Below are 24176 nucleotides of genomic sequence, written 5' to 3'. Positions count from 1 at the left end.
CCCCTTCAGTTGCTTCACTGTGCTGCTTTCTAAATTTCTGAGTAATAAGAGTAAGTCCCTGTCCCACTCAGTCCAGCCAAACAGCGCCCATCAAGTACTCAAAGCTTATTAGTTTTATGTAAGCCACTCACTCATCTTTCCCCACAGAATCAATTTAGTCAGCACAGTCACTTCAACTCTCAGCTACAAAGCAGTAACCTCAGATAAACTGACTTTGTGAACTCCGTTATGATCGCCTGCTCTCAGTGACACAGTCTAACAGATTTTTCTCTAAAGAAGCCTCTCTTAAGGTCCCATTTTGCAGCCTCCTGCCAGTTCAGTCACAGTTCTAGTGGAGCAAGCTCAGACAACCCCGAAAATGAAGTGAAGTACAGCTGTATTCCAAGGTGTGCATCAGTTGCCGGTATATCATGTGCTGATTATTGTCTTTCAGCATTTTCTAACAAACTGGCGCATATAAAACTTTGTAGAGGCTATTAGAGTTGCAGCATCCTGGCAACGTAAGGATACCCCCAATCACAGTGCACCTCCCTGTTCTTGCCAGCTCCATTGTGGGCATACTTAATATTAAGTCATACCTAAACACTATTAAATGTATGATTCAGAAATACTATAGCCAAGAATTGTACAACTGGGCATTATCAGAGTTGGATCCTATTTCAACACAGCATGGGTCCATTTGACAAGCCATTTACTGCACATTTCTACCCCAGTTCCTTGTTACCTGACAATAACTGTCCTGGACTCGTTCACGTTCACCAGGAAGCCATCAAGCAGCGGCACAAACATATCAGCTACGTCCGACACAACCATCATTTGTGGCTGTGCCAATGAGCTCTTCACATTATAGAAGTGCAACACTTTGTTGTAAGTGACAAAGCCCACCCGAATGGCTGACTCTTCCATGTTGCCTTCCCTGTAAAATAAAGGACACTTACTGCATCACAGGGGTCATTGAAAACACAACTGCTGCAATATTCTGAATCAAATAGAACAAACCAGGACCAGAGAATGGATAACTGTACCATCGTTCCTAGTGGACAGGTATCCACAACCGGTACTAAGTGGCTCCTTTGTTGGGCACAGACTGAATGGCCTTGAAGGCAACCACCCTCAATGCCATCCCTTCAGGACAGGGCTGAGTCACACTGCTGGGCCAGGATACGGAGGCTTGCAATGCCACTTGCCAGGCTCATGCATGCTGTCAACCTTCACTTTTCACCAGCAGTAAAAGCATTCTAAAGGGAGCATCCCCTCTGAAAAGGCATAGAGGGGTGGCGGCTTTGCTGAGGTTACTGGCTGCAACAGTACAGAACAAAGGAGCTAGTTACCTGGGCAGGTAATCCAGGAGTGACTTCAACTCTTCACAGATCAGCCTCACCAAGCCACTCTTTACAGCATTGTAAGACACATCAATCATGAAAATGAAAGCAGGTGGGTTGGGAAACTTGTTATTCTGTGGGAAGAGGGAAAGAAAAACATTACACCATGCTTAAGAGGAGATCATACAAAGGCTCTGCTACTCAGACAAATTGTCATCTTTAAAACCACAGTGACCTCTATTTAGTAATCAGTCAAGAGCAGAAACTAAGATACTGGCATTTAATTTGCTTCTCCACTCCCACCCAATTAATTTAAAGTATGTCTGAATTCTAGCATCTGACACATCATAATCATGCATGGAAGAGCTCTAATGTCAAGCCCTGGAAGGAATGTAGCGTCACTGAGCAACTGAGCAGAAAGACCAGGATTGGTATAAAGGAAGCTCCTATTTACATGGACCAGGCCTGATGGAGCGGGCAGCAGGCAGGCAGGATTTCCCAGAACTCTCATGCTCTAGAAGGCTTTGGAAGCTAGTCTCTTGCACTGGGAACGAAGACCTTCCTCCCACAGAGCTGGGAGTCCTTATTTCTCAGAGCACTGATTCTGCTTTGAAGAGGCACTTCCTTTCTTTGCAGTCTACAATCAGAATGGAAAGTGAAGCACAGGACAAAAGGACCACTGTAGCAACAGGGTAGTGAATGCCTCACTACTGGCATAAATGGAATTTTAAGCTATTAGAAGAGAATGGAGACACAGATTCCTTCCAGGGAGGAAGGGAAGGGAAGGGAAGAAGGAGAAAGAGAGAAAGGACTTTAAGAGGGTGGCAGAACTGGTGGCAAGAATCAGAGAGGAATATGGAGAACAGAGATGCAAGGAGGATGGGATAGAATTAAGCTGGGAAAGAGTGTGGGGAAGGCCTTCTACCCCACGATCCCAGTCAGCTGTTTTGTCTGAAATGTGGAGATGTGTTTGAAGGCTGTGTTGCCAGCTCTCAGTAAAATCAAAAATATGGTCATGGTCACTAAAAAGCTGCAACATTTAGAAAACTATTTTCCTATCCTTTTCAGCAAACAGATGAGTATTTTTAAAATAGAACTCATACAAAAAAAAGTATCTGAAAAATTAGGATACTGTTTAAACTGACAAATGCGTAGAATCTGAAGCAGGTGAGTTTTCCAGACTATTCCAGTGTTTCAAATATGTGATCAGATTTACTGGACTTGTCTCTTTGAAACCCTTTTTACAAAGTGCAATTACTGCCAGTAACTGCTGTAGGGGCTTGCTCTATCGCATTAGTTCCCATCTCTACCTGCTCAATTCCCGATGACTATCAGGCAACAGAAACTTGTCTTCTCTAGCAGATGGCAAGCAACATGCAGCTGCCACTGTGGAGAGATTGCTTGTACTTTCCTAGATATGGTTTTAGTTACTGGTAACAATTACTGATATTATGGGATGTGCGATCTGACTTGCTTTCCACTGTAAAGTAAGTATGTAAAATCTAACCTGCTTCAGATGTATAAGGAAATGCCATCAATGGACTTTACCAGCTAGAAAGTCAATCCAGCTGATTCAGCCTCCGCTTAGTTTCTCAAAGGAAATGGGATTTATTTAACATCATAGCACTGCACTAACTGTACATTATTGTACCTTACAGTAGCTGACTGTTGCCAAAAACTCATAGGAGCCCAAAGATAATTCAGGTCGATCATAGAAATCCACTCTCTTGCCGGTATGATCCAAATGCTGGAAGTAGTGAGGAGGCACTAGGGACAAAGACATCAAATTTTACAGACACACAATTTGTCTACAACAGTTAATACTTTGATTGTCAAGAGACAGAAAAAATGGTGACAGCTGCAGTCGGTGTTCAACTACACCAAAGGAAAGCTGGTCAAGTGCTTTGCACTAGTGTGCACATGACCATGACTGGGGAATCTTTACTGGCGGTCCAGGAGCAGCATTAACAGACTCAAGAGCTATGCTCAGTCAGAAATGTCACTACAAAACAGCACCTTGTAACAGAATCTGGGTTACTTCAGAGGATTTCCCCCAAATAAAAGATTGAGTTAAAGGTAAAAGGGGTGCTGACATCAAGTGATTGAAAGAGGACTTTGAGATAAGTTAGAGGTTTAGTGCTCACTGAAGCAGTTAAGGCTCACCAACAGGCTGAGTTCATTTACCATGTGCATCTCCATAAGAGGGGAGACAGCCCCACCTTGCTGCACATACAGCCTCAGAGTGCAAAGTCTGCTACAGCAATGCTGCTAGCATGAGAAGGGCAGCTGTTATGATGGGCCGGCACCATTATGGGCAAAGCACTGCTTGTGAAGCAGTCTGCCTAGCCTTTGCTACTCACAGTGTGCCACAAAGGCTGCAACATACATGCAGGGCTAATTGAGCTGCAAATTAAAAAGTTCAGATGCACATCTGTGCCCAAATGCACTTTGGAAGCAGTTGAGCAGGTACCTAATGTGTGTTTGAGGTGGCATATGAGAAGAAAGGAGGTCTCTCCTAACAGACATTAGCTGCAGAATTGTGGAAAGCTCTCTTTTCTTAAGATTCACATGTAAGACACTCCCCTGCACTATTCCTACGGTGACCAGGACAGTGTGTGCAGCATGCAGGACAGAGGTACCTAGCCAAATGGCTGCAGATAATGGAATTTCTTTTTTCTATTTTTATTTAAAAACTATATTGAGTATTTTGAGAATTTTAATGTAGGACAGTTCACTACTATCAGAAATAAAATTACAAAGACTGCCTAAGCAACCTTACTCTGCCCCTTTGAGCATAAGCATGACCACTATTTCTCAAATAATAAGACATGCAATTTGTTTTACAGCCTTAAATACATGTGTCGCATCTTGTAGTTCTATGCACTACTCTGTGCATGCTAGAGTTCATCTAAGTCATTTATATGAGAAGTACACAGTAAATTATACACAATATACTCCAGGTTAAATGGTATCAATTTAGAGTAACAGTGAAGATTAAATAGCTTATATAGGCCATTGCCATTTACAGCTGTTAATTGCCTCGCCACTGAATGGCACTTAAGTAGGCTGCAGTGTTGGTTGAAAAGAAGCTACAGTACATGCTGTTGACTAAATTGTTGAGAGAAGAACATTAATCTATTTAAGCGTAAGTCATAAGAATGTAAGAACGGCCATACTTGGTCAGACCAAAGGTCCATGTAGCCTGTCTTCCAATAGCGGCCAATGCCAGGTGCCCCGGAACGAACAGAACAGGTAATCATCAAGTGATCCATCCTGTCGCCCATTCCCCGCTTCTGGCAAACAGAGGCTAGGAACACCATCCCTGTCAATCCTGGCTAAGAGCCATTGATGGACCTATCCTCCTTGAATTTATCCAATTCTTTTTTGAAACCTGTTATAGTCTTGGCCTTTACAACGTCATCTGGCAAAGAGTTCCACAGGTTGTCAAAAGCATTCTGGACAATGGAAACAGAGTAAGTAAACAAACTAACAAACATAAGATACTATGTGTGTGTTCAATGATGAGAAATGTATATTCTAGTTTGAGAAATAGTAGGCGATCAGTATTGTAAAGCAAACACACAAAGGGTATGGTTCAATTCACTTGTGCAATCTTAACTTTAGCATTTCAGACTTGAGTACTTAACTGTGTGCCTCAATGTACTTTTTATGGAATATTTTGAAGAGTAAAGAATTGCAGCGCAGAAGCCAACAAACTGTGCTCTACGGTTTTCTATGCCATGAAGACACCTCTAATGAAATTATTTCTTTGCACCTCCTTGAAACGTCTTTCAGATTCTAGAAAGGCGGCTTACCCTCAGTGACACAGCTGCAGAAGCAACACTGGAATCTCCTTCCACCCTCAATGAACTGCATAAAAGGACACATGTAGGCCTTGCACCGATTGCACCGGATAGGACCAGGTTCTCCATGGTCTACCAAATAGGGAGGAACCTGAGGATAAAAAAAAGACAGGTCACACAGTGGTGGGAGGGGAAGTGTATATAGCCATCAGAGCTTGAAATGTCCTCCTGGTAGACTATGCAGGCCGTAGCATTTTAACAGTTGTGGAGTCCAAGAGTTCGGAATACATTTCATAAATGCCTTATTGTCTCAAGCTCCTAGTGCAGGAGCTCTTCAGTGGGTTGCAGTTGTTAACAGTCAGAAGAATGCAGCGAATAGCAGAAGTGGAGAAAGTTTAAGTGCAGGAAACATTTTCTTAGATGCTTTTGTGCAATTGTGGGAATTAATTTTGTATACCCAGATTAGCTGACTTGTAAGTGTTTGGACTTTGGTCAGTGCTATTCAAAGATAACTTCTTTCCTCACCCCCAAGCTCATGTGCTGATATCTAACAGCCTGCCCTCTGCACTTTACCCCAATGCCCACAGCAGTAACATGACAAGCCTCTTTCTACACCAGCCCAGTAACAGTAAGATCAATTACATGAGACTCTCTCAAATGCCTTATTCCCATTTTCTCATAGAAAGTAACTCTAGGGAAACCCACTGCCAGAGACAGAAAGGCTTACAACTGCTAGAATTAATTCCACTCCCAAAGGTGTAAATATCAGCCACTTCACTTTATGAAGCACATTTAACCCCTTGAATTCTTTGCGAGAGACTGGGGGAAAATTCTGATTGTGCATCAAGCAACCAAATTTGAATTTAGCTGCTCAAGGACAAGAAAATATGGATGCCTTAATTTTCAGGCTGTAGTCTCATTATCTCAACTAAATTAAACTAAACTATTGTTGCTGCTGTGATTGTCTAACATATTTCGCTGCATTCTGCTTTGGACTACTGGGCCAAATGCACTTATTTTTCGTGAGACTATTACATACTCAGCTTTGTCCCACCTTTAATATAAAATTAAAATACCACTGCCACCACCAATCTGAGAGTCCGCACAGAGATCATTTCAAGTAAACAGTTAAATCAGTATATGTCAGGGATGACGTCCATCTGGTTTGAAACCTAGGTCCCGTCATGCTGAATAGCACTAGTTAAGGCCTCCCCTACTGCTGCATGCTCACTGTGGCTATGCCCACAAATCTTTTGTTCCTGGTTTCTCTTCAAGCCAGTAGAGAATTTCTTGACGGGGCTGGAAACATCTACATTTGGGCCATTCACTCATATCTGCATCAAATCCTGGAGCGTGCCTCGCTGCAGATGGGTGCATGGGCTTACTTTGATTAAGCGCAACGTATCCCAAAAGGCATGTAGTCTAGTGGTTAAAAGTCTATGGCTTGGTCTATACTTTAAATTTAGATTGACGCAGGTACATTGCTCAGCAGTGTAAAAAATGCAAACTCCTGAGCATAGGCACCAACTCCATGGGAGTTTCAGGGCTGGAGCACCCATGGAAAAATAGTAGGTGCTCAGCACCCACCAGCCATAGCTGTTTGGCAGCACTGCGAGGGGTTTGAGGGAGGGCGGAAAGCAGAGAGCGGGAGACTGTGGGGAAGGGGGTGGAGTGAGAGCAGGGCCTTGGGGCACAGCAGGGGTTCAGCACTCCCAGGCAACAATAAAAGTCAGCACCTATGCCCCTGAGTACCAGGGCTATGCTGACCTAATCCCCACTGTAGACATGGCTAGGTTGACAGAAGAATGGTGAACCCCTGTTCAGGGAAGTGGGATACCTAGTAACAGAAAAACGCCATTCATCCCTGTAGGATGCATCTACACTATGGCACTATAACAGCATAGCACAGCACTGGAGCTGTACAGCTGCAGCACCCGTAGTGTAGACAAGCCTTCTTAAACATGTATGTGCATCATCATTGTTTATGGATTTAGTAGTATTTAAATGTAATACTAAAAACAGCCACTGATGTATGGCTCTCTCCTTTTCCTCCTCATTCATTACCTGTGTAAAGTGGTCTAGAGACAGTGCCAGTTTGTACATTGTAACAACAGGCAAATTGTATCACACTACTGTGTGAACTCAAAACACTGAAGCCATGCGATAAGTGGTTGCTGTTGCCTCATGAATCTGACATCCATATGCTCAACAGCAACTTCAAGCACAGATGTGATTTTTCTGTGGCTGAGGCTTTAAACAGACAGACATTTTTTACCCATTACAATGTGCCACCTTATTCCAAAGGATATGTTTTCTGACATAAGGGCCAGGATTGTCCTTCACTGCTTTGAGTTCCTGCATAGTGCTTTTCAGCTTTTCAAAACCTCAAACAGTAAGATTCCATCCTAGAAAAGTTAGGGACTCCAGTCACAGTGTATTTGTGAGCAATTCTATTTCATAATGCACCCATAAATCTGCATATCTCTATGAATGTTCTTAATTCAAGCTGTAGTCTGATAATTTTTAATCACTGCTTTCGATGCTCATATGCAAAGAAAACATTCTTGAATTACACACATTGATAAGCATCCTATCTTTTTTAAAGCCAAGCCAGAGTAGACAGTGTAGCAACTTTCAGAGATTAGCAAATTTAGCCACAGTGGGACAGTCTGATTTCATTAAGAGAACACTTGCAAGCTACAGGCTGCATTCATAGTTCAAAGTGCATCTCACAACTAGAAGTATCCACTGCTTGACTTTCTGGCCTTTAAATTATGCAACTATAGCTGAAAGTCAGACCTCCTCTCTCCAATCACGGATCACAGCCTTAACCGACAGCATACCCTCTTGGACTGGTGGTTGAACTCTGCCCTTTCCCGTCCCCCTTCATCCCCTTAAACAGCTCAGTTCTACTGCTTTACTCAGCCCATTCTCCTCCCCATATCTACATAGTTCTCTAGGCTATACTTCCATTCAGCCCCTCCAACCACCCTCCCTTCTGAAAGTTCAACACTGCTTGTGTCCCGATATCACTCAGCCCACCCACTGCTTCCTCTGGTGGCCTTGTCCAGCAGCCAAGAAATCCAGCGTTTTCTTTGGGCACACAACACTTTGTCCTGTCTTAGGCTTCTGGGCAATTGGGTTCTTCTCAGACTGTGTACTACCAGAAAAAAAGCACACCCCACAGAGCTAAGGAGTGCTCCGAGTGCTGTAAAACACACAAAACATACACTATTGCACACCACACACGACTCATTCCTCGAGGATGCAGAGTGCAATAGTTATTTCCTGGCTGCACAGAGGTGGGAGATCACTGTGCAGCTCCTCCCTGGGACATGGGCTCGGCAATGAGGCTGCACCCAACCCTGTCACAGCGCAAGGACCGGGCCTGCCCCAGAAACACAGCAGGGCCCTGCCTCTCCATGCCAGCTGCACCAGATATGGGACAGGCAGGCTCACCAAGGCAGGATCCAAGTGCAGAGGGGCTTAGTGAGGGGCGGGGGGAAACCAGGTGTGGGTTGAGAGGGTTGTGTGTGGGGCAATCTGAGTGTGGGCAGCTCAGTGGGGTATCCGGGGGGGAAGAAAGTTTGGATGCACAGGGGCTTGTTGGGGGGTTTTGGTTGCAACGGTAATGGGACTCTGTAGGGGGGGTCCAGGTGAAGGTGGTTGGGGCTCAGCGGGGGTGGGGGAGGGGGAACTGGGGGTGGGGCAGATAGAGCTTGGCAGGAGGGTCTGGGTGTGGGGAGCTCAGCGGGGGTGGGAGGGATAGAGCTCAGCACGGGGGATCAGGATGTGGGGAGCTCAGTGGGGGGATCGGGTCTCAGTGGGGTGCGGATCCAGGTGCAGCTGGTTGGGGCTCGGTAGGGTGAGGATCCAGGTGGAGGTGGCTCATTGGGGTAGTGCAGGGGGAGTGGGGCTTGTCATGGGGGGTTCTGGGTGTGGGAGGGGTGAGGCTCAGGGTATGAGGGGGTCGGGATGCATGGGGGTTGGGAGGATGAGAGAGCAGCTCCCTGTACAGTGATCCCTTCCCCCTGCAGTTGAGGAGCAATGTGTGGAGGAAGCATGCACAGGGAGCACAGTTCTACAGCCAGGGGAGAAATCTGGGGGTGGGGCTGACAGCCCTGGATGCTGTGGAGGGGAAGAGGAAGTCGTACCCTCCCCAGCCCAGCCAGGACTAGCAGCTGTGCCCAGCGCAGGGTAGGAGGCACCAGGCAGGACTGGGAGAGACCCCGGCCCCTGCACCACAGTGATTTATATCTCTGCCAGCTGCCCTGGGCACCCGAAACATGCTGGTAGGGAGGGTCATATGACTGGTCTTGTGGCTTCCCTTTCCTTCCCCATCACAAAGTCATTTTTCTGCAGGGAAGCAAAGAAATCCGCCGGGGACATAAATTCTGTGCATGCACAGTGATGCAGAATTTGCCCAGCAGTAAATATTATTGCAGTGGTCAAATTCTTCAGTTCTTTCATAGAACATAGCATAGCCCACTCATGCCTAACAATTACTTGACACTGTACATTTGTTGAGAACTGATGCTTGCTTAGTCTTCACCCTCTAAACTCTCCTTTCACAAAAATGTAGATTATCTGGCTCCCATAGACAGACATATACTGAAGAAACATGCTGCCAGGAGTTCAGAGTCTCTTAACTGCAGATCCAGGATGTTGCTCTCACCTCATCTGTGGGTAGCGTAGCCAGTGGTTTTATGACAGCAGCTAGGGGAACCTGGGATTGTTTGGCCATGTCTGAGGTGCAAGGAATATTGTAAGATGTGCATCTTATGTAGCGGGGGCTTGTGTTACCTGGAGGGGAGAACAGAGATACAGATCTTTAACAAAGGTTATAGTTCTATATTAATTTAAGTATCATGGGCAACATGTGAAGTCATAATGCAGGCTTTCCAGCTCTAAGGTTTGTAGAAATTCCATTTTTAATGCAAACAGCCTCTATGTCCGGCAGTACAGAAAAAGTGACAACTGCAGAATTGGATTCTATAGCTTACAAGGGAATTTATACACTTTTGAAAATGTGGGAGTGATAGTCAGACATAACGCAGACAGATATAGGGAAATCTTTCCCCTCCTCACCCAACCCCCAGATCAAGCAATGCCTCTCTTTCATGACATTAAACACCATAATTAAGGCTAAGATTTTGTCATGGTTATTTTTAGTAAAAGTCATGGACAGGTCACAGGCAAAAAACAAAAATTAATGGAAGTAGTGACCTATCTGTGACTTTTGCTGCTGTAGCTCCATGGTTCCCCCTCTGCCCATGGCAGCTGCAGGGTGACCATATTTCCCAAAGAGAAAATGGGACACCCCAGCCGCTCGCCCAAGGTGTCCCCCTCCCGTCGCTGGAACCCTGAGGAGGGCCCCCTCAGGAGTCTGTCACCTGTCACTGGAACTATGCAGGGGGCCCTGTCGCTTGTTGCTGCTGTCGCCGGAACCCACTGGGCCTCACTGGCTGTCAACTCCAGAGTCCTGCAGCCCCTGAGGCTGAAGCAGGGAATGTCATGGAGGTCTCTGGAAGTCACGGATTCCGTGACTTCCATGACCTCTGTGACATAAACGTAGCCTTAACCATAATGTATTTCTATTCCTAGACCTCTGTGTTCCCAATGCACCTCACTCCTGATGTGTAACACCCCTACTACTCCAGTATGGGTGCACCTCTCAGTTGTACCCATGAAACATAATTCGAGTGCTCCCACATGTCCGTTCCAACATGGCTTGTGCGTGCCCCAAGTACAGTTGCCAGAATTTTTTCCCTTTGTAATTCCCATTGGGTCAGCTTCAGCGCTCTCTGGTGCCATGTGCTTATAGTGTTGGTATAAAAGGTCCCGCCGACCACATGCCCCTTCAGTTCCTTCTTACCGCCTATGATGGTTGCTAGAACTTTCCATATTGCTCAGGTAATTTCTCCCAGTGTTTTTTTTCTTCTTTTCTAGTGCATATAGTTATTGTAGTTTACTTAATGAGTTCTGGACACCTCCACACTTGGCTGGAGAGACTTGTCCGCGCACCGGTACCAGGGTATGCCTCAGCCACCAGGCCTCAAGCCCTGCGCTTCCTGCGGCAAGTCTATATCCTTAAGTGACCCGTAGTGGAGCTGTCTCAAGTGCTTAGGGGAAGATCAGAAAGACTGCTGCCAGATCTGCAGGGACATTAGACCCTGCACCAAGAAAGACCAAGAGGCAAGGCTGAGGGTCCTCCTCATGGACACAGCCTTAAGACCAGCATTGGAGTCGCACTCAGACTTGGCACCAAGCACCTCAGTTTTGGTGCGGAGAGCTCTTCTCACTAGTTGAGAGTCCTGGCACCAATTCTCCTTCCTGGCACCTCAGAGCAGCACTGTAAGCACCCAGAGAAGAATTGTTCCCCAGTGCTGAAAGGAAGGTCAGGGGATCTTGACAGAGTGAGACCTGTGTCAAGCTGTTCTTCCTCTCCGGCACCGCAGCACCCACCTCCGCCAGCCTCAGTACCCCCACAAGCTCCACTAATTCCAGCGCGGAAAGTGTCATCCTCCAGCAGACACTGTACTGGTCCATTTGTGGTACCGTCAACCCTAGAGGCATTTGCGGCTGCTAGAGACTTGCTCACTCTCCCAGTCCCAGAGTCCCTGGAGATTCAGGACTGCACCGCTGGTACCGATGAGCGGCAGAGAGCCATCCTCCAGCTTTCATGTGGCACCACTAGGGGAACCTTGGCTCAGACTTCTCCGTGACACCGTTTGCCAGCACTGAGAGGGTCAGCATTCCCTTGGTCTCCCCACCACAGCCTGTCTTCCCCATCAGAGTCTAAATTGGGGCCCTACTCTCCCCACTGTCAGGATCACCCGCACTACTCCCTGCACTATTCCTATTCTGCTGTGACCTCAGGTGCTAGGGTGCCCCCAAACACTTGGCCTCCAGGACCATGGGGACTGGCACTCATGCAATGATCTTTTTTGGAACCCATGGGGGGTCCCCCCAGGCCAGGGCACCATTTTGAGGTGTTCGTATTCTGTGACCTCGGAAAGTAGGGCACCTCCAGTACCACACTGAGACCCCAGACTCCGGTTCTGAGCTCAGGGCCAAACCTGAAGAGGAGGTCCCACAGGTCTCGGAAAGGCAGAGTCCCTTCAACAAGCCTTAGCCTCTTCCTTCTCTTCCCCAGAAGAGGCAGTGGTGGCTATCGTGTTTCCCTACCTCAAGATGACCAAAAGGCTCACCAGGACTTCTTAAAGCAGGTGGCCTCAAACTTGGCCTTAGGTCTACTAATGAACTATCTGAAATCCACCTTTATACCTGTACAAAGGATAGAGTTCATATGGGTAGTTCTCAACTCCATACGGGAAAGGCCTTACTTCTGCAGGATCGTGTTCCTGTCAGACACATCCGGTCACCACAGTCCAGATGTGCTTGAGCCTCCTAGGCCACATGGCATCATGCACATATGTGGTGCAACACGTGAGGCTATGTCTCAGACCTTTCCAGGCCTGGCTGGCCACTGTATATTCACCTTTGTGATATCATCTGGACATGGTACTCACTGTCCCCCACTAGGGCCTTGATTTGTTGACTTGGTGGTGGAACCAATGCACTGTCTGTGCAGGAGTATCTTTCAAGGCCCCAACCGTTGGTGTCCCTGGTCTCCGATGCCTCAGCGCTGGGTTGGAGAGCCCACCTAGGGTGCCTCAGGACTCAAGGCCTATGGTCCCAAGAAGAGCTCTCTCTTTCCATCAATATCAGGGAAACTCGGGGTAGTCTGCCTAGCCCACCAAATGTTCCTGCCCCACATTACAGATAAGGCTGTTTCGGTTCTCATGGACAATACAACTGCCATGTACTACATCAACTGTCAGGGTGGAGCACGTTCTTCCCCGCTACATCAGAAGGCAATCTGACTGTGGAAGTTCTGCATCACACTCCATTTATCTAGGAGAGGGTTACTCATCTTGATGGCAACTAGAAAGGCCACTTTCATGGAGAGGTGTAGTAGAGAACACATAGCCAAAGGTTTGAATAGGGCAGTTGTGAGGAATCAAAGCACTAAAGTGAGGTCCCACAGGGGCGTTGGGGTTCTGGATCTGGGTAGAGGTTGCGCACTCCCTGGAGAAATCTTTTGGTAATTGGGTAAGCAAAGACTGAAACACCGTCTACTTTGTCATGGAATATTGTAATGGCAGCCAGATGTGCTCATACTGAACTCATTAAAAGGCAAGATTTCTTAAGGTAAAGCATGTAGTGCAGGACCAATGGTATGGTTGAGGTGATGGCCTCAATTTGTTTGTTTAGGCACCTCATGTGGAATCTCTTTCATTTGTGAGGTACATAACTCGTGTAGTGGGCCACCTGTCATTTAGCAAGATGTTTTCAATGTCCTCCGAACAAGTTACCTCCTCGCCTTGGAACCACTGAGGAGCCAGGCTCTGAGATGGAGCGACTCCAAGTTTGGATGCAGAGTCTGACCTGCTTCCTGAGAAAGGAGATTTGGAAGAAGTGGGAGAAGACATGGAGGCATAAGGACATCCATTGCAGGTATGGGTACCAGGTTTGCCTGGGCCAGGCAGGTACTATCAGAATGACTTTGGCTTGATCGATCCTGATCTTATACAAGACGCTGGACAGCAATGGGGTGGGAGTGATGGCATACAGGAAGGGTGTATCCTATAGGATGAAAAATGCTCCACCTCTGGATCTTGGCTCCAGACCCACTCCAGAGCAAAAATTTGGGCATTTGCTGTTCTGTTTTGTGGTGAATAAGTCTAGCATGGGAAACCCCCATAGTTGAAAAATGCTCTGGATCACACAGGTGTTGATTTCCCACTAGTGATCGTTAGAGAACCTTGGACTTAATGCCTCAGCTGTGACCTTCTGAGACTTCAGCAGGTAGATGGCTGATATGGTGATGCTGTGTTGGATGCACCATGTCCAGAGCTTTATGACCTCCCTACATAGTGAGGAACCGAGGTCACACTCCCCATTTGCTTATGTGGAACATTTAGGCCACACTGTCCGTCACAATCTGTAGGTTTCTGTTTTTGATCAGAGGCATGAAATGTGGACAGGCATTGCAAACTGCGAGCAGTTCAAGTACACTGATGTGGAGTGTTGATTTGGAAAGAGACCATCTTACCTGTACTATAAGGTTGCCTAAGTGGGCACCCCATCCCAGTAGAGGCATCTGTTGTGGTTACCATTTCAGGAGGAAGCTGTAGGAAAGGGACGCCTATGGAGATGTTGCACAGGTGATTCCACCATTGTAGTGAGGCCTTGACCTTTACTGGCATGCTTAGAAGTTTGTTCAAACTGCATTTCTGTGGGGTGTTCACTGTCTTGAGCCAACCCTGCAAGCAGTGCATGTGCACCCTGGTGTGTTTCACCACGTATGTGGTCGACACCATGTGACCTTGTAGTTGGAGGCAGGCTCTGGTGGATATCTGTGGGCTGTGCACTAAGGTATTGATGAGGTTCATTAGAGTGGCGAATCTCTGAGGAGGTAATGATGCTGTTGCTTCTAGAGAATTTAGATGGGTGCCGATTAAGTCCAGTTTCTGACTGGCATTAGTGTGGACTGTTGGAAGTTTATTAGTAGACTGAGACTTGTGAAGAGTGACATTGTCTGTTGCACGACTGTGATGGCTTCTTCCTAAATGACAGTCTTGATCAGACAATTGTTTAAGTAGGGGGTATACTGTGACCCCATGCTTGCAAAGGAGGGTTGCTGCCACAGCAAGGACATTGGAAAATACCCAGGAGGCTGTGGAAAGGCCAAAGGGTAGTACCGTATATTGGAAATGATTCTGTCCCTGTATGAATTGAAGAAATTTCCTGTGCGTTGGACGTATAGCAATGTGAAAATGTGTGTCTTGAAGGTCAAGGGCTGCAAATCAATCCCCTTGTTCCAGCGCTGGAATGATTGTAGGTAACATAACCATCCTGAATCGTGTGTTCTGACGAATTTGTTTAGCTTTCTGAGATCAAGGATGGGTGACACCATCCTCCAGACATCTTCTGGGTTAAAAAAAAAGGGGGGGGGGAGAATAGAAGCCCTTCCCTCTGATGTACAGAAACTGGCTTTAGCACCTACAGGTGTAGATGATATTCTACTTCCTGTCTCAGGAGGGGTTCACGAGGGGTCCCTGAAGAGGGACGGCATAGCTGATTTTGATGATTTCCAATTCCTGTCTGTCAGAAGTGATAGTTTGCCAAGTTGGATAGAACGCTTTAGACAGTTAGTAAAAGGATGGTTGGTTGGAAGTGGTGTTGGCAGCAAAAGTTGGGGGAGGTTTGTCAAGCACTGGACAAAACCTTCAAATCTGCTGTTTAGATGTTGATTGTTGGGATGTGGTGGATTGGGAAGAGTTTGATCTGCATCTGGTCGGTCTCTGCCTATGTCTCTGGTTATCGTATTGTCTCAGTTGCTCTGTGTATGGGGCCTGTCTGGGACGCTATAATGTATAATACCTGCCTTGTTGTTTGTTTTGTTGCAGGTATATAAATATTAAGATCTGAGAGTGGTCCTTGAATCTTCCAATCTTCTACCCATTCCCCGGATTGAACAGAATGCATGGCATTTCCTGTTCTGACGGAACGCGAACAAGTCCACCTGGGGAGTCCCCCACCACTGGAAGATTACTCTGACAGCCTCTGGATGGAGCGACCACTCGTGGCAAGATGAGAAGATTCTGCTGGGGCGATCTGCTAACACATTCCTCGCCCCAGGCAGATGTGCGGCTACCAGGTGGATGGCATGCTGCACACAAGTCCCAAAGGCTGAAAACTTCTTGGTAAAGGGCCAACAACCTCGCTTGGTCCTGCCTGTTGATATAATACATTGCGGTGGTATTGTCTGTCAGGACCTGCACCACCATGCCCTTCAGGTGGGGCAGGAACATCTCTCAGTCGAGGCAAACCGCTTCAAGCTCCCTGACATTTACGTGATGGTTCCTGAAAATGCACCTCCAGAAGGAAGGCTGTGGTTTGAGCGAAGTCGAGAGCCGCCCCAATTAACTCTATTCATTGCACCAGCCATAAGGTCAAATTCTTTTAGTTTACCAACAGGCCCAGGTCATGGCAGGTGGAACGTACCAGATCGAGGCTCCACTGCACCAGTTCCTGAGATCTGCCCTTGATGAGCCATGGCGTGCATATACAAGACCACTGCCTGATCCGGGGAGGAGGACGACTACTGAATTACCAGGGGAGGCCCCAAGAAATCATTCCTCATGGGGGAAGAGGGTTTCGGGGTGGGCGCTTACTCCTCTACCCTGGCCTCCGAGTGCACCTCGCACACTGTGCTCGGTGCCGCCGGTTGCTGCTCTGAGGCGGTGGCAGAGGAGTCGATTGGAGGCATCGGCATCACAGGCATGCCCCACGCGCCCCCATAGGGCTACTGCGCCAGCCACTAGCCTCGCTGCCATGATGGCATCACGGAGGTCGACGCAGCCTTAGGTGCCCAACTGCGCCAATGCTGTCACAGTGAAGGGCTGAATTCCCTTTCCATACTGGAGAAATCACCTTCCGGTGACCACAGAGAGGACGTAGAAGCTTGCGTCTGATGGCTAACCATTGCCACGGGAGACCGGTGCCTCGAGTAGATGGATTAGGGACAGGGAGCTCAGTACCATGACGCAGACCGCTCCCATGGTCTACGAAACTGAGATCTGTGCCGAGCAGACAGCCAGTGGAAGGATGATCGGTGCCTTCCTCTACACGGCCCACGTTGAGAGGGCAGAGACTGCGACAAGAGTGAGACAAGCCAGTGATCTAGGACATCCTGTAGAAGATGGAGACCTGGGGCGTGGAGATGGAAAACGCTGTCTCTATTCCGGAGACCAGCATCATTTGCCTACCCTCAGAGGGGTCTTTACCACTGGCTTGCCTTCACTGTAAGCCTTTGCCATGACCTACGACACGTGGGGCTGGCAGCACTGGTAGAGGCCTCTGCTCTCTGGGAGCCGGGAAAGCCTGTGAAGGTATAGTCCCCGTCACCAATCTGGGTCTCCTAGCCCTTTCTGGAGTCAGTGGCGGATGCCTTGGGGAGCGAGGGGGCCCCACTGGGGGTGGAGGGGAGAGGAGGGAGGTCCCTGTGTGGCTCCGGTGTGGGCTGTCGGCCCAAATTGGGTCCTTCGCCCTTCTTGCTCAGTGCCGGGGCATCACCCTTCTTTGAGCTCCTCTCAGACACCAGTGGTGTCGGATGGAGCCCGGTGCCGGGGTGCGCTGTGCACCGAGGCTGAGGTGCTCAGGGCAGAGTCTAGACAAGAAGGCTCGAATGCCGGGTGGGGAGCAGCCTAGATGAGGAGGGTCCTCAAACAGATGTCTCGCTCTTTCTCAGTTCTGGGACAAAAGTTCTTACAGATGCAACACTTACAGATGCTTCACATGTGTGATTCCCTCAAGCCTTTGAGGCAGCTGCTTGGGGGTCACTAACAGTCAGAGCAGGGCTTAAAACCTTGAGACTGAGGCATGCCCTGCTTGGGGCAAAGTCCCCACTGGGACTCTCTATAACTAGACTACTTAACAACTACTTACTAATTACAAACTATTTACAAGGCCCTAAGGCTCGAAGACTGGAGTAGAAGAACCACTAATCCTTGCTATGCAAGGGAAAGGCGCTTTAACTGACCACCATGGGAGGTGAGAAGGAACTGATGCATGAGCGCAGCACTCAAGAGGGCACCGCAGCTGACCCTACGGATACTGCTAAGGCAAAAAATCTCCAACAGCCGTGCACGTGTGCGCATGCACACCTAGAATGGAATTGACATGAGCGAACACTTGAAGAAAAACTGTTTATTCCTGGCTTTTTAACACACTTTGCTATGTTGGTTCTTATGCCTTCCCCAAGGAAGTGTCAATTGTCTTTACTTGTTGATTAGTTCTAGGTGGCCAAAACATCCACTGGAGTACAAGTTGGGGCTCTACTCATTTCACTTGTGACCTGAAACAGAATTTGAACTCAGGCCTCCACAGGTAAAAAGCTAGTGCCCCTGCACCATAAAGGGAATGCTCCTCAGACTTCTCCATTAAGAATGTCTGATAATAATGTAATTGGATCTTTGGTAATGTGCTTTTTTTTTGTGCGGGGGAGAGGGGAAGGTAAGAGGAGGACTTACGGAGGGAGTGAACAGTATTTTACCTTGATCTTTCACCAAAAAATTGGTAGTAACGAGGGGTGGGACCTGCCCTCTAACTCCAGTGATGAATGGCTCTGATCCGCGGTTATTTCTGTCATCTTCAATTACTTGGATCTAGAATGGAAAGCAGCATGTTAGTCACAGCAGGCTCCATTTCATGGAGGGGGAACACAGAATCTGGAGTTACAGAGCAATCAGACAGGGATTGGGACAAACATTACTAGCTCTAAGAACTGAGAAGCCTAGACCTAGTTTAAGCTTTACCAAGCAGTCAACTCTTATGGTTTCGGAATTGGGAATATGACAAGAGATGGGTTTATTTCAACCACCACCACCACCACCACCACCAAAAAAAAAGCCACTTCCCAGTTTTCTATTGTTTTAATTATTTTGAAGATTGACATGTTTTACATTTTAAGATCTGATCTGGACTCACAAAGCAAAATTTGGCCCAAGAAAATACTTTCTAACAGTATTCTGCTCTTTACTGCTCCCCAGTATGCTCTGTTGCAACTACAGTCACAGACAGATCTCTCTGGCAGCTTTGTTATAATTTCCAAATATCTTTCAGCTTGCACTTCCTTGTTTGCCTGCCTTTTCTTTCTGAGCTGTTAAGTTCCCAGTATTTTCACAAAGTGAAGCTATTCCACTGTATATCTGATTAGACTGTGACCAAAAGTAATATGAAAACTCAGAGTAGGGACCGAATGGCTAGGCAGCAGTTCTGCGGAAAAGGACCTGGGGTGACAGTGGACGAGAAGCTGGATATGAGTCAGCAGTGTGCCCTTGTTGCCAAGAAGGCCAATGGCATTTTGGGATGTATAAGTAGGGGCATAGCGAGCAGATCGAGGGACGTGATCGTTCCCCTCTATTCGACATTGGTGAGGCCTCATCTGGAGTACTGTGTCCAGTTTTGGGCCCCACACTTCAAGAAGGATGTGGATAAATTGGAGAGAGTCCAGCGAAGGGCAGCAAAAATGATTAGGGGACTGGAACACATGAGTTATGAGGAGAGGCTGAGAGAGCTGGGATTGTTTAGCCTGCAGAAGAGAAGAATGAGGGGGGATTGGATAGCTGCTTTCAACTACCTGAAAGGGGGTTCCAAAGAGGATGGCTCTAGACTGTTCTCAATGGTAGCAGATGACAGAACGAGGAGTAATGGTCTCAAGTTGCAGTGGGGGAGGTTTAGATTGGATATTAGGAAAAACTTTTTCACTAAGAGGGTGGTGAAACACTGGAATGCGTTACCTAGGGAGGTGGTAGAATCTCCTTCCTTAGAGGTTTTTAAGGTCAGGCTTGACAAAGCCCTGGCTGGGATGATTTAACTGGGAATTGGTCCTGCTTCGAGCAGGGGGTTGGACTAGATGACCTTCTGGGGTCCCTTCCAACCCTGATATTCTATGATTCTAAGGAATTTGATCACTTCTACACAGTGCTCTCACTAGTTCATACTTTGAGCTTTTGGGACCGAGGCCAGTCTGCAACTCAGACTGTTACAGATCATTCAAGCTGAGCTCGACAGGATGGTAACAGTGTTAAATCCACTAATTACCGGGACAAACTTGTTTAAAAGAATACATCTAATTAGAGATTATGCATTATGAAGTTCAACAGCACTTTTGGATTAAAAGTATCCAATGAATTCTGCCACAGAATGGGAGACTATAGAAAGAGAATTGAGCCCTTTTAACTACCTTTTCAGTACCAATGCCAAATCCATTTTAAGCATTAATCTAGCACTGATCATACTGAACAATCCAATGCCCGCAAATTATATCCCCCAATTTGCAACCTATTTTAACATGCAGAGTGTTATACAGCAGAGTTCTTGTTACCCTTACACAGTACATGTTCTAAACTGTGCAAGTGGAATGCTCAACCACAGAATCAGACTGTGACCATTCCAGGAAAAATCTCTTCTCAAAACTCTACAGATTAACTGAAGTTGGTGTCATCACTGATTAGATATGAGTCATGTGACCAACTTTAGCCAATCACCAGTAAAACAGAAATGATATTGGGGTAATAGAAAATCTAATCCACCATTTTCCTCCAATCCAAAGGTAAATACTTTTCATTTTAAAAAGATTCTCAAGGCACATTTCTAATTTACAAATGTAACATTTTAATTTTTAACAGTGGTGTAGGATCACAGATAATGAAAGAATGTTTATAGCTCCCCATGCCTCAGAGGAAGTCTGCTAAGGGATTCAGACAAGGAATTAATGTCAAAACAAAATGGTTACTTCAAAAGTGAGACAATACATCAAACATTAGCCCAGTATTGGCACCTCAAGAATAAACAGTAATCAAATTCAATTTACACAGGTGGAAAAGACTTCCACTAAGGAACAAACTGTGTGTACTTGTAATGCATATGGTATGCAGAGAGAGTATGTGTAACTACTCATACTGCATTTTTTGTTTCAGAGTAACAGCCGTGTTAGTCTGTATTCGCAAAAAGAAAAGGAGTACTTGTGGCACCTTAGAGACTAATCAATTTATTTGAGCATGAGCTTTCGTGAGCTACATGTAGGTAGGTATTTTGCTTTTAAAGGTCAGGCAGACAATGTGGAGGGGAGACATTCTTCATAATCTGCTTCCAAAGTGCTGTCCACTTTCTATTGCCCCTTATTTCATGACCAGTCCCCATGTGGTGTTTATTTTATTCATTTTGATGAGGTAAGCAGAAAGGGATGGGAAAGAAGGATAAAAGATTAACACTGAAGGGTTAGTAAGGTGAAGCTTATGCCGCAAGCATGCACAGGTGGTCACCAACACAGATGATAGAAGACAGACACCGCACTTACTGGGCTAGGAATTGCATCTGGGTCTATTCTGTGCCTGGGTTTCTGCTGGGGTGGCAGCTCACTGAGATGCTTTTTTTTTTTTTTTTTTTTTTTAAAGTAACAGAGTGCCACAAAAAGAAAAACAAAGAAAGAGTAATAAAACAAAAAGTAACAGTGTTACTTCTCTCTGCCCGAATTTATAGCACTGGAGTTAGATATATACATTTGTACAATCATGCAACAAGAGGAAAAGAACACATCTGCTTCCATACTACACATTAATCCCAGGATCTGTCTTGCCATTGAACTGTTCTTGGGTTCTGAGCATTATGTTGGCAGAGATAATGGCTCACATGCTTGTTTTGTTAGAATTTGGGGATTTGCGCTTTAAGAACATGCTGCAATGGAGCATGCAATCTCTGTTTCTTGAGATTTAATTTAGTGAAAGAGAAGCAAGCAAAGGTATTAAAATGCCCCCATTCCTTCCAAAAAGCAAGTCCTAAAACACACACAAACATCGAATCGAAAACCAGAAAAGCCTAGGACTTCAATACCGTTAGCTAGATCAGGTGGTAACATAAAGCCGGATTAAAGCCAGGTATAAAATTTAAGAAGTGACTAAAATCACTGCCCTAAAAAAGTTTGTCAGCATCAGAAGCAATTGTGGTCTTTGGAAACACCAACTCAGCAGAATCAGGAAGAGTGGAGGACGAGCCTAAGAGGCTAGTGGTAGGAATTACGAGGGACTGTCATTTCACACTGTTGCTTGTCTGCACTCCCCTGCCTGCTTTTTGGAACCTCCCTTCTGCAGAGGATTAAAATTTGAGAAATAGCTCATCCTTCAACTACCAGTGTCTCCCACGATTCTGCATAGAACGTTCTTGGCAACAGAGTTAACTAGCTGCTTTGAAGTTACATCTAGCGGAACAGGAAAGACGACACATTTATGGCCCATACGTTAAATAAAATATCAGCAGAGCTGGATTAACTGCTATGGTGTTATATATTCAATCAGTTCCTGTCATGATTGAGTAACAGTACACCTATAACGAATGGCCCACCATACTATAAACAAGCTCTTCAGGCCTCCTCAAATTGAGCGTTCATTGGTTTCTAACTCAATTGTTTATATCCTTCTTAGAAGCTGGATAATCTCAATGTCAGAAAAAATTAATGCAGTTTTGGGACCTGTGTCAGTCAGTCAACTGTTTCAGACAGAGAACTTATTTTGTCCTATCAGTGAAGTGGGAGGTTTTCAAAATTCAGGTGACAATCCCCACAGGACATGTGATCATTTTTAAGGCAGGTCATGTGTTGTGCCTAAACCAGCACATGTAGACCCTTTCGAAAAGCCACTAACAAACATCAGCACACAATGATCAAATTCTGTCCGGGGGAGTGACAATATGCACTACTTTGATAAATCAATGTGCACTTGAAATACCCCCATACTTCTGCTTTTGGGTCTGAGGCAGGTAAGTATCCCATTTTTACAGACAGAGAAACAAAGGGAGAGAGAAGCTCAGTAATGTGTTCAAGACCACACACGGAATCAATGACAGAGTTGGGAAGGGAACTCAGATGGCCTACACCCAGTTCCATGCTCTAATCACTAGATAATACTGTTTCTGGTAAATCAGAGGTTATATTCCCAGAACCTCCATTCATGGGCAGAAGTATGAAGAACAAAGCCAACAAATAGAGCATTGGGACCAGTTTTTGGCACCCGTCAGTTTGATTTATAAGAAGATGTTTTATGTGGAAGTTCACGTTGGTGAGAACTGAATTAACTTACAGGGCTAGGAATGGAGTCCGGATCCAAGCGTTTTGGCGGGGGAGGTGGTGCAGGTTGACTCCCATAATTTGATGTTCCTGGATAAGCACCGCCATAGTTTGATTGTGGGCCCCTAACCTGTCCAAAGGAACCTGAAAATGAGACAACAGAATGAAAGCATAACTAATTGTTCTGTATTTGTACAGCGCCTTGCACAACGGGGTCCTGGGTCTATTACTAGGGCTCCCTGGAGCTACTTTAATACAAATACTACTAAACACTTCCTTTCTTAACCAGTTATTCTAGTCACCTTAATCCAAAAATGGACAGCTACCTGCCCTTTAAGTAATTAGGATTGAAGAGATTTACCCAAATTCTTCAATTGTAACCTGTCTCTCTATCAGAGTAGTCCAGATTTAATAGTGATTTAAGTAATCCATTTTTGGAACCTGTTTCAGAAATGGGAAGAACTGGTCCTTTAAGACAGTAGGCAATGGGTTAGATCTGCATTAAAGCCTCTATGAAAACACAGGCTATGCCGCAGATCTGGCTAATATAAACTATGACCAAAGCAGTCCAGTACCCCATACTGCACCAACAAAATAAAGAAATACTGATAGAAGCGTGTCAGACAGCTTTTGTGTTGCCCGAGATTAGCACAGATTAAAATTCTGCTATTCTAATTTGTTTAGTTTTTAAATTGCATATATTTATTTCATTTTGCTTTATACTTCATTAATGGAAATTCCTGCGGTGGTACACGGTTGTTTCGGCTGCAAAAGACACAGAAGGCAGTATATAGGTAGATAGCTAAGTACCTGCTACTGTTCTCTTACAAAATGGATAGTTCTGCCCAGCAGTGTCTTAAACACTTAGGCCATGTCTATACTACCACTTCCATTGGCAAAATTTAGGTCCCTTGGGAATCTTGAAAAAACTAACCCCTTGAACGACATGTTTCACCAGCATAAGCGGTAGTGTGCACAGCGCTATGTTGGTGGGCAAGCTTCACCCGCTGACAAAGCTACTGCCGCTTGTTGGGGGTGGTTTTATTATGTTGATGGCAGAGCTCTCTCCTGTCAGCATAGAGGTGCTAGACAACTGATCTTATGGCGGCACAGCTGCATCAATACAGCTGTGCCCGCTGTAAGCTCACTAGTGTAGACATAACCTAAGTGACATGGCCAATAACAAACTACACTGGGCAGATAGCTTTTAAGAAGTAGGTAATTCACCTAGCCAATTGTAAAATGCTGCAGGGAACTTCTTCCTGATCCTTGCAGCTAGTTATCAACATTAATGGTCACAACCATTCAGCGCTTTCATTCAACAGAAAATGTAATAGATATTAATTCATCCTCAACACC

At 46.1% G+C, this 24176-nt stretch overlaps 1 protein-coding gene across 3 annotated transcripts in view; it reads right to left on the bottom strand.

The window, feature by feature from the left end:
- The window catches only part of SEC24C (SEC24 homolog C, COPII coat complex component), a 63439-nt gene that overhangs the window by 17340 nt on the left and 21923 nt on the right, over positions 1-24176 (bottom strand). For 2 of the 3 annotated variants that reach the window (XM_073352859.1, XM_073352862.1), the window contains 8 exons: positions 22831-22961; positions 21057-21125; positions 18249-18360; positions 9801-9928; positions 5138-5276; positions 2974-3089; positions 1332-1456; positions 725-916 (listed from right to left, as the gene is read on the bottom strand). In XM_073352859.1, the coding sequence (XP_073208960.1) occupies positions 725-916; positions 1332-1456; positions 2974-3089; positions 5138-5276; positions 9801-9928; positions 18249-18360; positions 21057-21125; positions 22831-22961 (1012 nt within the window). The remainder of the gene's footprint in view (positions 1-724; positions 917-1331; positions 1457-2973; positions 3090-5137; positions 5277-9800; positions 9929-18248; positions 18361-21056; positions 21126-22830; positions 22962-24176) is intronic. The other variant, XM_073352861.1, reaches the window with a different exon arrangement.

This window comes from Lepidochelys kempii, chromosome 7 (genome assembly GCF_965140265.1).
Source record: "Lepidochelys kempii isolate rLepKem1 chromosome 7, rLepKem1.hap2, whole genome shotgun sequence".
In the NCBI taxonomy this organism is placed as follows: Eukaryota; Metazoa; Chordata; order Testudines; family Cheloniidae; genus Lepidochelys; species Lepidochelys kempii.
The sequence above is the reverse complement of the archived record's forward strand: the minus strand, read 5'-3'. Positions and strand labels throughout refer to the sequence as shown.